We start from the raw sequence: 17,654 nt of genomic DNA, 5'->3' as shown, positions 1-17,654 counted from the left end.
TGTGCCTACCCAGCTGGTCATTATGGCAGAGAACCGGTTGTTAAATTATATGAATCCCACCACTGGGAGGGGGAGACATCAGGATTCTCACATCTGCAGTGTCAACCGTGAAGCTGACCTGACCAAAGCCATCTTGGAGTTTCAGTGTTGCCACACTGGAGCTGAGGGATAGGGAGGTGGGGATTAGAGATAGCTGGCATTTTGTAGCCAAAACAAAATACTTTCTCTTGGGAATCAAGGACATTCTCACACCTGGTCAGAGGAAGGAGGAGTAATGTCACTAGGCAACCAGACATTGCCTTGATTGGACCACATCACTGATTGTTTGGGGAGGGAGGAACTTTTACTTTTAATTAGGTGAAAACTGCGGGAACCTTCAGAGTCAGTTTTCACCAGCCTGTGCCAATACGACATATCAAATAAATTTATTCTTTGAGAAATTTACCTGCCTCGGAGTTTTGTGTGCTGTGGGTATGTTACTTGGAACCCTGACACACAGTGTACAACTGTGGGGGCCAAGCATCTCATTAATTGCACTAGAGAAAAATAATTGTAGCTCAGGGTTGAAATGAGGTGGTCATGTTGGTGCTCTCTGAGCTTGGTTGTTTTCTTGCAGACGTTTCATTCACCACACCAGGAAAGATCATCAGTGCTAAGTAAGGCGTGGGGTTTGCTGTCATTTTACATTCACCAAGGGTCCCTCTTCTCATTAGTTTAAATTTCAGTAGTGACAATTATAGACTTAAGGACCAACAGGTCACCACTCAGAGAAGAATTTCACCTGAACTTCCAATGATGTGTGCATATGTTTGTCCATTTATATCAAGCATGCCCATTCAGATAATCCTCAATTTATGACTACAACTGAGCCCAAAACGGTTGTTAAGTGAATAATTACAGTGAAGTTAGTGGTTGTTAAGTGAATCTAACTTCTCCATTGACTTTGCTTGTCAGAAAGTTGCAAAAGGGGATTCAATCCTTGCCAGTTGCCAAGCACCTGAATTTTGATCAGGTGACTCTGGAGATGCTGCAACAGTCACCTGAAAAGTGGCGAGAAATCAAGTGTTTTCCCTGCCGCTGTAACTTCCAACAGTCACTAAACAAGTGGCCGTAAGTCGAGAACTACTTGTGTAGAGAGCAGCATGTGCTTTGATTAGAGGCAGAGATTTTGATTTGAGTCAACGGCAGCTGTAAAATCTGATTTACACATCAAGTATGTGAGATAGGCATCCAGATGGTAGAACCTGCTGGACTCCTTCAATCTTTAAATGCTTCATAGAAATCCACACCTGCTAATCCACCACTGAGAGGATTAGCTAGCTACAACAGGGGTGTCAAACTTGATTTCACTGAGAGTTGCATCAGTGTTGTAGTTGACCTTGGAGTGGGGGCATGGCCAGCTTGACGTCACTCTTGTTGGGAGGTGTTACCTGTGGTGACCTGAGCACTCTGCCAGCAAAAATGGGCTCCCAACAGAGGTGGGTTCTTACTGGTTCGGCCAAGTAGGTAGTAACTCGGCTGGCCACGTCCCTGAACCAGTTCTATCGGTTTTTTGTTTTTTGCTTCATTTTTTTTTAACCTTAACCCTAACTGGCAGTAACAGAAGCTGGAACCCATGCCTTGCTCCCGAGCTCCATTTTTGGCTGTGACAGTCTCCTGCAGCCCTCTGCCAGTGAAAACGGAGCTCAGGGGGCCCGCATGCTCCTTTTTCACTGGCAGAGGGCTGCAGGAGGCCATTGCAGCTGAAAACAGAGTCTGGGAGAGTCATGCATGGCCTTCCTAAGCTTCATTTTCACTGGCAGAGGCACCGTGGGCTGGTCCTTTGCTGTTTCCAGGGCGGTGTCGCGGGCCAGATCTAAGCACCCCGTGGGCTGGATCCGGCCCCCAGGCTTTCAGTTTGACACCCCTGAGCTAGAACAATCTTCTCTGAATTATTTCAAAATACCTTAACTTTTTTCCCTACCTAGGAAAATATTCAGGACATTTGCATTCTGAATTAGAAAACCCGAACTTCAGGATTCCACCACTTTAGGCTAACTTATATATACAAGCTGGCATAAAACTGCATCTCTTTTCTCCAAAACCCTTTTGTGTGAACCTTATACCAAATTTCTAAAATAACCTACACTGTATAGACCGATTATGAATTTATCATTTGTCAGATCTTGGTGAATATTTAATATTGATTCCTCTAATTTTATCCATACGGCAAAATCTTTATGGGGCAGGTTGGACCGAAACAAAATTGTGCAAAGTCGTTTGAAGAGGTCCAGGGATCGACATGAACCGGACTCTCCCAGATCCTAGGCCATGACTAAACCACCATGTTCTATGCTGGCTCTCAAAGTATGATTATAATTGGTCAGATTCCTAACAGCAAAACTGAAAATTTAGGGAGCTACAGCTTGAGACATCCGGCGGGCAACAAGCTGGAGATTATGGATCTAAAGTCAGGAAGCATTTCCTCTGGAAGTGGAAGTAATGTGGGTGGGGAAACTTCCTCAAAATAAAAATTCAGGGTAAAGTGGAATTTATTTGAAAAAGAATTTTCCCTTCCCATGGATACAGCTCTCTTTCTTATATTAAGAATAGAGTAGCGAGAGAAAATCCCTAGGAATCACTAACGGATTAATTTCAAAATTAATGTGAGACGTCAACTGGTGCTCAGTGTTAAATCCTCATTTTCTTCCACTGATGATGAGATGCATGATTGTTTGTTTTCCAAAATTATATTGCACTGAACAAGCTACACTCTTTTCCCCCCATCCTGTCTCCACCATTCAATTCAGAACATATTTTGCTCCCTATGTAAAACTGCCCCTTTGTCTATGAAAGCACTTAAGCATCTGGTATGTGATGTTGTGAAGAGCCACCTGACATTCACAAGGCATCGTGAAGGAATGTTTACATCATCAAGACCCCAAATGTGCCTTGAGATATCCACAAAGTATTAATCAATGTCTTGTCGTGAGAAAACGGGTATCTTTTCTTTTAATCATTCATCTTTCCATGAGATAAAAAAGGCCATGTGGCATAATGTGGCTAGTAAATCATTTCCTGAGTTTCTGAAAAAAAAAATTAAGACAAGGTGACTCCACTTTTAAAAGGTGGAGTCCTTAAATGCACTTCTTTTTTTCAGTGGCAGTCTTTGGTAGCGTCCATTTGTCTACAGGTATATATCCCCACAAGAGCAATTCTTTTCTATTTCATGCAGCAGAAAAGTGAGACCTGATGGAGTCTTCTCGTAATTGTCGGTGCTTGCCGATGTTGTACTCTTCCAGCTGGTTTCTTCTTTCAATGGTTATTTTGTACTTTTTCCTGAGTGGCAGAAAGTAAGAATGATTCCTTCAGCAATTTGAGATAAGACAGAAAACTCCCACTGCAAAAAGACATCTGGGTTTGGCATAATCAGTTACGTTAACGAGTATCACTGCCAAAAGATTAAAGAGATGTGCCTGGCACCATTTTTGTCTCACATACAAGTGTTCCAACATAACTCTGGAATGTCTTGAGCAATTTCAACCAAACTTGGTACACAGATGACTTACTCTCTGGAAACAAATATTGTGGGGGTAAGACACCCCTAAAACCCCTCAGGATGTGTGTTCTGTTACAATACAGGCAACAAATGGCTTCTACTGTACTGCCGTAAAATGGTTTCTACTGTACAGCGCAATGGAGTTGCCATGGTAACAGCTTCACAGTACTCCACAAGGGGGCTCCTTTGGTAAGGGGGGAAATCCAACATTAGAAATTATGTTTGGTCTGGACATTTTCCCCTTATAAATACTGTATTTTTCGGAGTATAAGACGCACCAAGGTTTTGAAAAGGCAAATTAAAAAAAAAAATTGCACTCTGTAAACCTCATTTCTGCCCTCCCCAGCTCCCAGCAGCTCTCTGAAAGCCTCCTAAAAGCTATGCAGGGCCATTTTGTTGAAGGGGGTGGGGTTTCAGGAGGCAAAAAATGTTGTATTCAGTGTATAAGACGCACCCAGATTTTCAGCCTCTTTTTTGAGTTTTATACTCTGAAAAATACGGTAAATACCCGGACAACGCTGGGTTATCAGCTAGTTTACAAATATGAAACAAAATGACCCTAGAAACAAGAGGATTCTTTATATCTAGTGAGAATTAAAATTGTATCTGCATTAAAAGTCTAATCTGCGAGTCAGTTAAATTTAAATTGTTTGTCCATTCTGTTAATTAAATCAATATACTGTGCAACCCTGTTTCTTGTTGCTGGTATTATCTTTACAGGAAGAATGCTGAATGATGAAAATGGAATCACAAGATGGCCCTATTAAGAAAGAGGAGGGGCAGCAGAAGCAGAAAAATGCTTTTCAGAAAAAGAAACCCTACCATGGCAAACCTCTCATGAAACAAGAAAAAGGAGAACATTGTTTGCTAACTTGCTACAGAATGTTAATTATTTGCAGTGGGACGAAAAGTAGGGGAATAGAGAAGCTGGAAAGAAAGAAAGAATGGCCGGGAGATATTCTAAACAGAATACTGTAAGACTTTGTTGTCAATCTCACTTCTTTTAAGACAGTTTAATCATGATTTAAATATTTTTCTGCATGTGTGAGCTGCATGTTGATGGAAAATTTATTTCTGCTAAGAACTGTGTTGTCCTTCAGCAGCATATGTCCACTTCCGTAATAAAAGGAGTAGAATTCTTAGATTTCCTGTGGACTGGAGTTATGATCCTTGCACTCAATCATTCAGTCCCTAGTAATCTCACAACAGGACTACTGTAATGCGCTGTATATAGGGATATCCTTGAAGAGCATTTGGAAGCTACACCTGATGCAGAGTGCATCAGCATGGTTAGTTTGGGGGACCCCAAAGTATGGCCCCTCTAACACCACTCCTCCGTTAACTGCATTGGTTGCCACTCCAATTCAAGGTGTTGGTGATTAGCTTTAAAGCCCTTCGTGACATGAGTCCAAGTTAAGGGACCATCTGCTACTGGGATTGGCATGTACCACTCATGTCGGCAGAGGGGTCCAGAAGGAAGCCTTCTCTGCTGTTGCTCCAGCCCTCTGGAACATCTTGACCCCTGCCCCCTGATGTGAGGTTGGCCCCAACCAGGGATGAAATTCAGCAGGTTCTGGAGAACTGGTAATGGAAATTTTGAGTAGTTTGGAGAACTGGCAAATACCATCTCTGGCTGGCCCCAGAATGGGGTGGGAATGGGGATTTTGCAGTATCCTTCCCCAGCCATGCCTACCAAGCCATGCCCACAGAACTGGTAGTAAAAAAAAAAATGAATTTCACCACTGGCCCCATCCCTATCTTTTTGTAAGTGCCTAAACATTTGGCTCTGCCCGTCAGCTTGAGGCCCCAGTGCAATGGCTACTTGTTCTAATGCATGATTGAGTAATAACAAATCCCACATCCCCCATTCTGGCCCTGCCCTCCCCATGTGTTTTTGGTTTTACTTTATATGTAAACTATGGTGGCACAGTGGCTAGAGTGAAGTACTGCAGGATATTTCTGCTGCCTGCTGGCTGCCTGCAATTTGGCAGTTCAAATCTCAACAGGCTCAAGGTTGACTCAGACTTCCATCCTTCCGAGGTGGGTAAAATGAGGACCCAGATTGTTGGGGGCAACAGGCTGACTCTGTGAAGCGCTTAGAGAGGGCTGTAAAGCACTGTGAAGCGGTATATAAGTCTAAGTGCTATTGCTAATTATAAGCCACTCAAAGTTTTACTCTATGGTAAGATGAGTGGCAAATAAATTTTATAAATAAATTCATTCATTCATTCATTCATTCACTTTGAATGGCTATCCATCTCAAGCAAGTGACTCTGGCCAGCAAACAATCATTGAATTGGTTAAAATCTAATTGCAATTACAACCCAAAAAGAAGAATTAAATGCATATAGCAACAGAGAATTATTATAGTCCATAAATGTTAGCATAACCAGGAAATGGGGCTCTTCATATATTCAGAATTTGAAGCCCGTACATCAGATCTTCTAGAAACTTCCAAAAGGCCAACTGAATTGGGGCCATCCTAACCTCTGGAGGGAGAATGTTCAAGAGAACAGGCACTATGGCAGAGAAGGCATTCCTCTTGGTCCCCTTCAGTGGCCATTTCTTGGGTGATGGGGCCTTCAACAGGTGTCCAATCTGCCTGATTAAATTGGACAGGTAAAAACAACTGGAAGAAGATGGTACCTGGTCCCAAGCCTTGAATGGCTTTAAAAGTGACAGCCAGCATCTTGGCTGCCATATTGATTTCACTTCTACCGTGTTTCCCCAAAAATAAGACAGCATGTCTTATTTTCTTTTGACCTCCGAAATAAGCACTTGGTTTTATTTTCGGGGAGGTCTTATTATTTTTGAGGTGCAGGAGGTGGTGAGCATGGTCACCTCATGGCTGCTGCTGTGTTGCAATATTCTCAAGGGAGGGCTTATTTTAGCACATGCGCTCAAAAGCCCAATTGGGCTTATTATCTGAGGAAGTCTTATTTTGGAGGAAACAGAGTAGTTTCCAACAGCTGAGGGCGTCTTTTAACAAGGCTGACTTTGAATAGATGTCTTTGTAATTACTATGCCTTTTTAGAGAGTGTTTGGATCAATTTATGAACCTTCTCTATCTGATGGAATCCAACCTGCCAGACTGCAGACTTTCTCCTATTGCTTTCCTTGGGAGGAGAAATGAGACAGTCATTCAAAGATGCTAGTTGTTAAAATTAAACTCACCTGAAAATGTAGAAGGCCATCAACAATCCTGCGCCTAGCAAGGCCCCTACAACTATTCCAGTAACTGCTGATTCCCCTACGCCACCTGCTTGAAAAACAAACAGAAATCAACCAAAGGAACCCCTTAATAACAAAATCTTGCAGAATGATTGAATTACAGATTCAATCTGTAATTCAATGTACAGATTTGTTTGAAGCTTAGGTTTTAGTGAGGTTGAAATGTTAGCAAAAATCTCAGCAAGTATATTACCAAAATGTTGGAAATGTGAAATAGCATATGGAACATATTATCATATATGGTGGATGTGTGAGGAAGCCAAAAAGTATTGGAAAAAGATTAAAAATTGGTTAGAATTGATAACAGGAGTCAAAATTGATTGGAAACCAAAAGTGTTTTTATTAGGAAGAATGACAACCAAATATAAAAAAGAAATCCAGTATTTAATTCTACACATAATTATGGCGGCGAGGATTGCCTTCGCTCAGAAATGGAAAAATAAATTGATACCAAGCGAAGACAAAATAATAAGGTTATGGACTGTGCCGAAATGGACAAATTAGCAAAGGAAATTCAGGAAAAAGAAGAGACAGAATATTATCAGATATGGGAAAAATGGTATAGGTGGTTGGAGGAAAGAAACAAGGGTCAATGTTTTCGTAGATTTTCACGGGTGTAGGTATGCTGGTCTTGTTGTATTCGGGTCTTGTATTCGTGTTTATATATATGCATTCAAGAGAGTTTAAACTTATTAGAGGTAATCACCCAATATATCAGATGGATAAGTAAAATAAGAGGGTTAAAAATGGTGAAACTCAAACAAAATATATTAGAAGGGGAAATAATATCAGGAGAATTGTACAGATTTGAAATTGCTATAAGAAGGAACAGGAAGTTCCAATGTATTGTGTAAATGTAGTTTATGTTTAGGTTTAGTTTTTGTGTATTTTGTATGTTTGAAAATAATAAAATAAAATAAAATAAAATAAATGTTCTTTTTTCTTTGGCTTCTTCTTTTATGAATTATGTTTATTTTGGATCCATTGTTGACATGCAATCCCCTTCCCAAATCACTGAAACTCCCTGACCGCTCTATTTTAACATAAGCATATTTCCTATTCTGAAATATATAGATTTATAAGTCTTGGTGAATTGTTTTAGGATAATTTGCGACATTTTTTTATATCCACAGAATACCCTCTTGTGCAGTTCCACTAGCTCACACATATACCTATTAAACAGTTAGCCTACCTAAATTTATGAACCACGTGTTTCCCCGAAAACACGACCTACCCCAAAAGTAACTCCTAACTTGATTTTTACATGTGCACCCAACATAAACCACAAAATAAGCCCTATGTCAGGCCTGCATTTATATTCCTTTTAGAATTTTGGCCTGCCACACTTTCTCTTATTTCTTTATGCTGTTTCTTTAAGTATAGTCAATGGGAGGGGGATTAGAAGGAGTAGGATTTTGGAATGTGTTGTTTTTCATTCTTTGCTAGAAGTCAAGGTCATCCTTTGTCTCCGCACTTTCACACCTGACTAGAAGAAGCTGGGCATGGACGCCAGCGTGGAAGAAGGAGATTGGACCATGTGATGGATTGTGGGTGTGGGGACAAGATCATGAACTTTTAACTGGGTGGGATTCTGATGTAACTTCCAGAGTTGGGATCCCCACAGCTATGTGCCAGCATGCCTGCTTTATTAAATTGGAACTTTAAGCATAGATTCTGATTTGATTCTACATGGTATTTGGAATGCTTACACCCTAATTATGACCCTGCCGACTCCATGTGGGTAAAAATTAAGCTATGGTTGGGATGTAGGGGTGGAGCTGCTTTACTACCTACCGTTGGATAGTTGCAGCCAGGCCTTGCGCATCCCGACACCTGCCTTGCCGGCCCATTTCTTCTGCAGCTGGCAAGGCTTTCCTCGGGGTCTCTGAAGATCGATCTGGAGCTGAAGGCCTGCAGAGGCCTTCAGGAAAATCTTGCCGGCCTTGCGGGATGCAGAAGAAGTTCCTGAAGGCCTCTGACAGCAAAAAGGAGACCCAGGGTGCGGGCGGGGGTGACGTGTGCAAGTGAGGTGAGTCAGTGGACCAAATCACCCCCTCCCAAAAATAAGACATGATGCTTTTCTTTGGTGGAAAAAAATATAAGACAGGGTCTTGTTTTCAGGGAAACACAGGTAGTAGGTCATCCCTTTAGAGAGATCTTCTCTTAATCCTGCTATTCCCATCAGAAAGGAAGAGTTTGCTTGTCTAAAATGATAAAAGGCAGTTCTATCACTTTAGCTCTATTCAGCTGCCCTCTGCTAGCTATGCCTGAGTAAACACAGCCTTAAGCAGATAAGATCCACTTCTGCCTGATGAACTCAGGACTTGACTAGACTCAGATCAGGAATAGTCCACGCCTGGACTCTGTCTGGTTGTTCTAAAGCACAACTTGCATTATTTTTCATGGTCTGATCTCCAGTTATTGAAATATCAGTGGAGAAAAAACTACTAATATTCCTAACTGGTCATTTGCCTTCTACACATTTTGTTTCATGATACAGAGGTAAAAGGAGAGATTATCAGATTAGTCTTAAAACTCATACATTAACCTCACTTAACTTACATGATTTGCAGGCTGGATTGCTCGTGTGCTCCAATCCTCGGCTATCATCTGTTTTCAGTCTTTGCTCCCAGAGGTAATTTGCACTTGGAATTATTTCAAGTCGTCCCTGTTTTCCATAATAGTTTCCAATTACCTGTATATAAAAATAATATTGCAAAATGAAAACAATGTCCTGCTAGGTAGAGAACAGTATATATCTCTCTCACTTCTGTCTGTCTGTCTGTCTGTCTTCTCTCTCTCTCTCTCTCTCTCTCTCTCATCTATCTATCTCATCCATCCATCCATCCATCCATCCATCCCATTGCATATCTACATCAGAAGTCTAGTCAAGACCATTAAGGATTCCAAGATTTACTGAGGACAGAGTTGGTAAACCATGGAAATTCTCTTCGCTCTATCTTATAACGGGAAAAATAACTTCAAGAAAACTGAAAGTCTACTGAGCTTCTGAAAGAACTTAATGGTAAAAATAATAACAGCAGCAACAACAATTCTAGCTTGTTCCAAAACTTCTAAGATTTGTTTGGTAAAAAAACCAAGTTGCTGAAATTATATAAGCCTTGAGAATAAATGACATTTACAACCCATCTGTGTTTGTGGTTCCACATACAAAGTAGCTTCCTGCAGCTATAACAGAGGAACTATTCAGGGTGTTATGACAATCTGAGACATTTTGGCTTTTTGTGTATAGTTGTCAAGATTTTCTATTATGTGCCTTGGTTATTTTATTTTTTTAATTTTACAAGAAGCCAGAGTAACCTTGTTGTAAACACCAAGTGATCAGATAAAGGCCTAAGTTCCTTTGGCATTGTTCCACTTAGGAAATAAACTTTTCATGAGTGATGAGAAGGAATCTCCCAAGTAAATAAACACTGCCACTAGCATCATCAAAAAGAGGGGAACATTGTAAATCAGGGCTGGGGCAAACATAGTAAAATGAATTATGTCAGCTCAAAAGGAAAAGTAATCAGAATCTGAAAAGAGAGATGTTTGCACAGGCAAACAAGAAGTTAACAAATGATTGTTTCTGCCAGAGAGGAGAGCTGAACAGGAACATGTGCAGAGAATGAAATCAATATAATCTTTTTGTTCATGGATATTTTGTTTCTAATCTTTGGCTTAAGATCCGTTGGTCTTTCCTCAGATGACCTCTGGATTTTTTATTACCTCTATAGTTTCTCTTCTGAGATCTTCCATTTCAATGTTTTATTACTCCGTTGCTTTGTTAACGTTTCTCAATCAACTTGATGGAAAAGGTTTGCTTACTCGACAAAGCAGAGGCAAAATTCTCTTAAATTTGGGGCAGGATTTGGATTGTGTTAGCAATTAAGGGTATCTGTCTTTCACTCGTCAAACCTGTCTCCCCAGTGCAAACTTCCCGTTTTCCAGTGAAACCCTGGAGAAAGAATCAGTGAAGGAACTCTTATCTGGGATTTCTTTCAATCAGGAAGTGTGGGCAGCCAGGAAGGCTGGCATGTGATAGAAAAATAGCTTAACATAGCACAGCGGTCCTTAACTTTTCCAGCTTGGCAGACTGGCACAGCACTGGGTGGTGTGTGGAAGTGACAGGCGTACATGGACAGCTCCATTTGTGTGAGCAGCACACTTGTGCGCCCTCCACTTGCACAAATGGAGCCTCGCAGGTGTGCAGAGGGTGCTTGAGCTCATGTGTGAAGCTCTACTACAAGTGGCAGGCCCTTGCGCTTGCACGCGAAACTCCACTCACACAAGGAAAGGGTTTGAGCAGAGGGTGCTTGTGCTAGCGCACAAAGCTCCATTTGCATGAATGGAGCTTTGTGTGTGAGCGTGAGCACCTTCCATTTGCTCGAGTGGAGCTTCACATACACACACTTGCCCATTTCTCCCACGGCCTGGTTTCCAAAGGCCACAGCCCACTATGAGATTGGGAACCCATGATATAGCACTCCTGTCAGAAGCAGCAAGGCACTTCTGGGTTGAAAGGATTAGCTGGTGACATCACCGTTGCCTGGGAGATGCCCAGTTGGGGGTCTCCTTTCATGTCCCCAGCTGGACATGAAGCTGGAGCGAAGGACAGGAGTTCAATCCTGCCCCATGGCAGTACTTGGGTCTCGAATGCAGCTTGCTAATTTCCAACCCAACGTCCTAACCACAAAGCCACTGTGCTCCTTCAGGACCTTGATAACGAGATGTAAAAGCAAAAACCTTTTTGCAGAAAATTATTCATGGCATGGGTCCAGGAAATCTGTGGAACCATCTTGGCCCATCCCACTTGTTCTGGCAGAAAGGGCCTACCTCACAGCCCACCTACTGCATACCTCATCAGTCAAGGAATTTTGACTAGCAGGATCTAGAGAAGAGCCTTTCCTGGCATGGCACTCACCCTCTGGAACAGGGGTGTCAAACTCGAGGCCTGCGGGTCAGATGCATCACACACTGGCAACGTCCATGCTCAGTTTAGCGAAGGGGGAAAAGTCATGATACGTCACGTGATGATGCCGTGATGATGCCAGTTTGACACCCCTGCTCTGGAATTTCTTGTCACTGGAGGTGAGTTTTGCCCTCACCCTTCTAGCCTTTGGGAAGAGCCTTAAAGCCTGTCTCTGCTGGTTGATGTGGGGCCCTGATGAAGAAGCTGTAGACTAGAGGTGGTTGGTGCAGGGGTAGAGAAGGCACCATTTAATCCAGGGGTAGTCAACCTTTTTATATCTACCACCCACCTTTGTATTTCTGGTTGTATTAAAATTTTCTAACCGCCCACCGGTTCCACAGTAATGGTGATTTATAAAGTAGGGAAGTAACTTTACTTTATAAAATTTATAAAGCAGAGTTACAGCAAATCCCTACCGCCCACCATGAAAGCTGGAACGCCCACTAGTGGGTGGTAGAGACCAGGTTGACTACCACTGATTTAATTTTTTGCATTTTTAATCTGTTTTTATTTTTATAATGGTTTTTCTATCTCTATTTTTGTGATATTACAAGCTGCCCTAAACAGCGAGGTGGGCGGTATATAACAAACACACAAACAAACATTCAGAGGCTCAGAGGGTAAATTTTCAGTATATGGCATCAAACCTCAAAATATCACAAATGCAGTCAAAACGGTTATATGAATAAGATAATAGCACAAAGAGGCTCGTCCATGCCAAATCAAACCAATTCACTGAATTTGCAGTCCAATAAGGTGACATAACAATGATTTCCCCAATTTTAACATTTTGAGCAGCAGATTACAATCAACCAAAAGTAATAACTTCCGTTGTGTTAATAGGGGCCATTTCCCCAATAGAAACTCAACAGAATGGCATCTTTTCTAGATTCTTAGACTCTTGACAGTTTGGTTGTAATGATGCTTGTGTCATGAACCCAGAAAAGCACTTACTTCCCCTCTCTGAGAGTCCTGCAGCCCCGATTAAAGAAACTGTTTCCCCATTATGTTGAAAACAGGAAATAGTTACGGTACCTGATTTGTTCTAATTTGCCAGGCTCTATAACTGCAGATTTTTTTTTTGTTTCAAAGCCTACTTAGTAAACTAACAGGAAACAGGAATCTGCATTTGACTTTAGGTAGACCTCAAATACTAAGGGTATTTGAAACAGTGGTGGGATTCAGCCAGTTCGCACCTATTTGGGAGAACCGGTTGTTAACTTTATGAGCAGTCCGGAGAACCGGTTGTTGGAAAAAAATCTCCTTTTGTTTTTTTTTCTACTTTACAGGCCTAATCCTGTAAGGAAGGCAGGAAGGAAACATTCTGGTGTTGTTTCTAGCCTAATCTTTATTGCCTACCTTAGAGAAACTGCCTCTCTAGTTAACTCTAATTACATTGTAACAACTAAGGTGAAGTGCCCGTTGACCTGAGTGACATTGAGTTGGCCACACCCAAACAGTCACATGACCACCGAGCCCCGCCTACCCAGCTGGTCATTAGGGCAGAGAACCGGTTGTTAAATTATTTGAATCCCATCACTGGTATGAAAGGAGAAACGGATTGGAATAGTATTGAAAAGAATCTTGCAAGCACAACACCCCTCCGGAGGTGGTATTCAGCCGTTTCACCCGAACCTGTAGTGAAAATCGCAGGTGGGCCTTCCCACCTGCCCTGCGTCTATGCCGTCCTACTTAGGCATGTTTTCAAGCCAAAGTGTATGCGCAGAAGGCTGAGTGCATACGTGGACTCACGTATTTGCAAACTGGTAGGGAAAGTAAGTGAATATCACCCCTGCATCTCTCTCAGGTGGCCTTCCACCTTCTGAGGAAATAACGGCAGCATAATAGTGCTTACCACCTTATTAACCAAACTGCATGCACTGCTGAACCACTCTTACTATTCAGGAGCTTCTCCTAAAGCTGACCATTAGTCAATTGATTCTAATCTTTCCCTTTAGGGGGGGGGGAGGAGAGGAACTTGTTGTAATTTAAATTATAGCTTGATTGCTCATTACTTGCAAGCAGCGGTGGTTTTCATATTTTATAGCAATAGCAATAGCAGTTAGACTTATATACCGCTTCATAGGGCTTTCAGCCCTCTCTAAGCGGTTTACAGAGTCAGCATATTGCCCCCAACAATCTGGGTCCTCATTTTACCCACCTCGGAAGGATGGAAGGCTGAGTCAACCCTGAGCCGGTGAGATTTGAACACCCGAACTTCAGAACTGCAGTCAGCTGAAGTAGCCTGCAGTGCTGCATTTAACCACTGCGCCATCTCGGCTCGGAATTTTGTTACCACTAGTTCACCGCGTGTGCACCTGGCTTCCACACATGCACTTTGCTCGCGCACGCCTTCCGCGCATGTGCTCAGCCTCAAAAACGTGCCGAAATAGTACGGCATAGAGCCGGGGCAGGTGCATCCCACCTGGGTGAACCGGTCCGAACTGGCTGAATACCACCTCTGCTTGCAAGAGGCTGCAAGGGTAATTCAAAGCATGGGGAAGTGAGCAGATTGCCTTCTATATTTCTCTTCATCAAAACACGGTTCTTAGGGTCATATCTGGGATATTCAGATAGCTAATTAGTATGGTTAGTTTGGTGTCTATGTTTTAAAATGTGTCTTGTGGTTATGCCAACCTATTCTCTCTAACCTTTTCAAGGGGCCAGTGAGTTACAGTATATGAACTCTTCATACCAATAGTCTTTGACTCATGACTGCAATTGGTACAGGAATTTCAGTTGTAAGTTGAAACAGTCATTAAGTCCAGGCATGCACCCAATTTTATGAGTGTTTTTACAACAGTTGTAAAACAAATCACAGTTATAACTTCAAACCCATTCTAACAAATGGACATTTATTTGCTAGAAACTCATGTGTTTGTGGGATGCTGCTACCAGTTTGGTCTAGTGGTTAAGGCATCAGGCTAGAAACCAGGGGACTATGAGTTCAAATCCTGCCGTAGCCATGAAAGCCAGCTGGGTAACACTGAGCTAATCACTCTCTCTCTCTCAGCCCAACCCACTTCACAGGGTTGTTCTTGTGGGGAAAATAGGACGAGGAAAGAGTACTGGATATGCTCACTCACTGCAGGAACATGGTGGCTCAGTGGCTAAGATGCTGAACTTGTCAATCAGAAAGGTCGAAAGTTCGAATCCCTAGCACCATGTAGCAGAGTGAGCTCCCGTTACTTGTCCCAGCTTCTGCGAACCTAGCAATTCGAAACCATATAAAAATGCAAGTAGAAAAATAGGAACCACCTTTGGTGGGAAGATAACAGTGTTCTGTGCGCCTTCGGCGTTTAGTCATGCTGGCCACATGACCACAGAGATGTCTTTGGACATCTCTGAAGGCTTTGAAAGGGAGATGAGCACTGCCCCCTAGAGTCGGGAACAACTAACACATATGTGCGAGGGGAACCTTTACCTATGCTCACTGCCTTGAGTTTTTTTGTAAAAACAATTAAGGTGGGATACATATAAATACATAAATAAATACATAAATAAATATGAGCCAATTGCCAAATACCAGAAATGTGGTGATGTGCACTTTAGCTTTTTCGCTTTCTATTATTTTGTCTATTTTGTGGTTCCACCAGTTTCTCCTTGCAGGCAAGTGGTTTTGTTTGAATTATGCTTAATTTAATTGTAATTTTGGTTGTGCTGGATAATAGCTAAATGAATCCACTCCCTTAATCTTTCTCGGGTTCATAATTGCTGCCCTTAATTTTCTTTCTAAATTCCTAGCAGATTTCAGTTGCAAAGCCAAACATAAAACTGAAGCACCTTTGGGATTACATGATTAGAGTATTGGACTTGGTGTAGGAAAGCAATAGTTCAAATTCCTGTTCAGTAAGGAGAATGATTGTTATGCCTAAAATTTCTAGAACCTAAATGCCATTCAAAGATTTAATGAAACAGGACAAGTATAATTTTCAATCCAATTTATAATTTAGAACATCTTTCCTGATGTTGAATGGACTCCAGAGCATTGGTGGATTCCAGGCGGTACAGCCCGGTACGGGCGTACCGGTGGCAGCTGGGAGCAGTGGTGTTTCGATGGCCCATCCGCCTGTCCGTGTTCCTTAGCTCTTTTTGAGGGAAACGGGCCAACTGCGCCTGCGCGATCTCGCCAAGTAGCTGGGGCGTCGCAGGGCAGTGGCATGCGCATGCACACGTGCCCAAGGTGGATGTCCGGCCCCATCGCAGCGTACCGGTGCAATGGGATCTGGAGCCCACCACTGCTCCCAGGGGTGGGTTTCTCGCCCCGTTCCAATACTAGCGTCTGTGCGATGCTCCAGCTGCTCCTGGAGGATCGTGTAGGTGCTGTATGCGTCCTGCGCATACGTGGAAGCGCAGAACTCGTCAAAACCGGGTAAGGAAAGCGGGCGGGCGGGTGGGCCCTTCGCCGTTCCCGGAAGTTACTTACTTCCGGGTTCGCCGACCAACTGGTTCGTGGGGACCGCCGCGAACTGGTTGAAACCCACCCCTGACTGCTCCAGAGGTATTGGTCTTCAGCTCCCAAGCCTGGGCATCTTACTATCCATGCGAAGAGCTCATTCCACATACCCAGAGGAGAATAAACATAGTCAAAGCTGATTTGGAAACAATTTACTCACCTGCTGTGTTCCAGTTTCAGGATCAGTCATGGCAACCACAGAAAAATCCCCAAACCTTTCTCCAGAGGCATCAATAGATACTGGCCCTGCAATGCCTGAATAAATATGTGTATTATGTGCTGATGTATAATTTAAATTGAAAACATCGAATGTTTCCAAGAAAAATAAAATAAAGAGGGCAGAATTTTTACAGACTGATATAGTAAGGAATCCTAGCAGCCTTCTGGCTGGCATTCCAAGCGACTGCAATTGTCTCTACATTCCTAGAATATGTAACATTTCCTTCTCAAGAGGATAAATTATTTCGCCTTATTAGTAGAAATGAAAGTAACCAAGCTTTATTCGACACTCCCTAACAGAAACCGGCTTCTTTGCTCTTAAAACCCTTGCCCTGGGTTAAAAGAAGCAAGAACTATTCTCCAAAGCACCTGAGGGCAGGACAAGAAGCAATGGGTGGAAACTAATCAAGGAGAGAAGCAACCTAGAACTAAGGAGACATTTCCTGACAGTTAAAACAATTAATCAGTGGAACAACTTGCCTCCAGAAGTTGTGAATGCTCCAACACTGGAAGTTTTAAAGAAGATTTTGGATAGCCATTTATCCGAAGTGATGTAGGGTTTCCTGCCTAAGCAGGGGGTTGGACTAGAAGACCTTCAATGTCCCTTCCAACTCTGATATTCTAAGAAGTAAATGGCTTTGAATAGCTTACATATAGGGATCATATTGGAAAGTAAACGTACTTGTCCAATGTTGGAATTCTTTGTTGTCTTCCTAACCATTTTTTTTTTTAAAAAAAACCTCTATTAAAGTTTCAACAAAATTATGTTGGAAATTAATTTACAATGAGAAATCTTGCTCAGAAAAAAACCCATTTCTCACAGGATGCTCATTGTTGCTTACTTGAAGTCAAATGAATTTTAAGGATCCCTATATGTAGAACTAGAGAGCCAATTTGGGATAATGGTTAAGGAACCCGGCTGGAAACCAGGGACCCAGGAGTTCTAGTCCCATATTAAATATGGAACCAGCACACACTCTCAGCCCTAGGATGGAGGCAATGGCAAAACATTTCTGAAAAATGTTGCTAAGAAAATTCCAGGGACTAATCCAGCCAGTCACCAGGAATTTACACTGATTTACAGACACATGTTTAAAAAATCTATAGAAATAACAGGGAATATTCCTTTCTCTCTTCTTTCCTTCCATAGACTCTATCAAGGAGTAGGTAAAGAGATAGCAAATATCCAGAAACACTTGACTAAACAGTTCCCTGTTTCTCCCACAACCTAATCTTCT

General features: G+C 42.3%; 1 protein-coding gene across 2 annotated transcripts in view; it reads right to left on the bottom strand.

The window, feature by feature from the left end:
* Nucleotides 1-1,868: 1,868 nt before the first annotated feature.
* NPR3 (natriuretic peptide receptor 3) overlaps nt 1,869-17,654 on the bottom strand; it is a 76,720-nt gene continuing 60,934 nt past the window's right edge. Inside the window, exons 5-8 of one of the 2 annotated variants that reach the window (XM_032213464.1) lie at nt 16,358-16,452; nt 9,332-9,464; nt 6,713-6,800; nt 1,869-3,318 (exon numbers count right to left, since the gene is read on the bottom strand). In XM_032213464.1, coding sequence (XP_032069355.1) covers nt 3,207-3,318; nt 6,713-6,800; nt 9,332-9,464; nt 16,358-16,452 — 428 coding nt within the window. In that variant the 3' untranslated portion in view covers nt 1,869-3,206. The remainder of the gene's footprint in view (nt 3,319-6,712; nt 6,801-9,331; nt 9,465-16,357; nt 16,453-17,654) is intronic. The other variant, XM_032213465.1, reaches the window with a different exon arrangement.

Source organism: Thamnophis elegans, chromosome 3 (assembly GCF_009769535.1).
Source record: "Thamnophis elegans isolate rThaEle1 chromosome 3, rThaEle1.pri, whole genome shotgun sequence".
Taxonomy (NCBI): Eukaryota; Metazoa; Chordata; class Lepidosauria; order Squamata; family Colubridae; genus Thamnophis; species Thamnophis elegans.
Note: the sequence above shows the minus strand (reverse complement) of the source record. Positions and strands in the feature narration are given on the sequence as shown.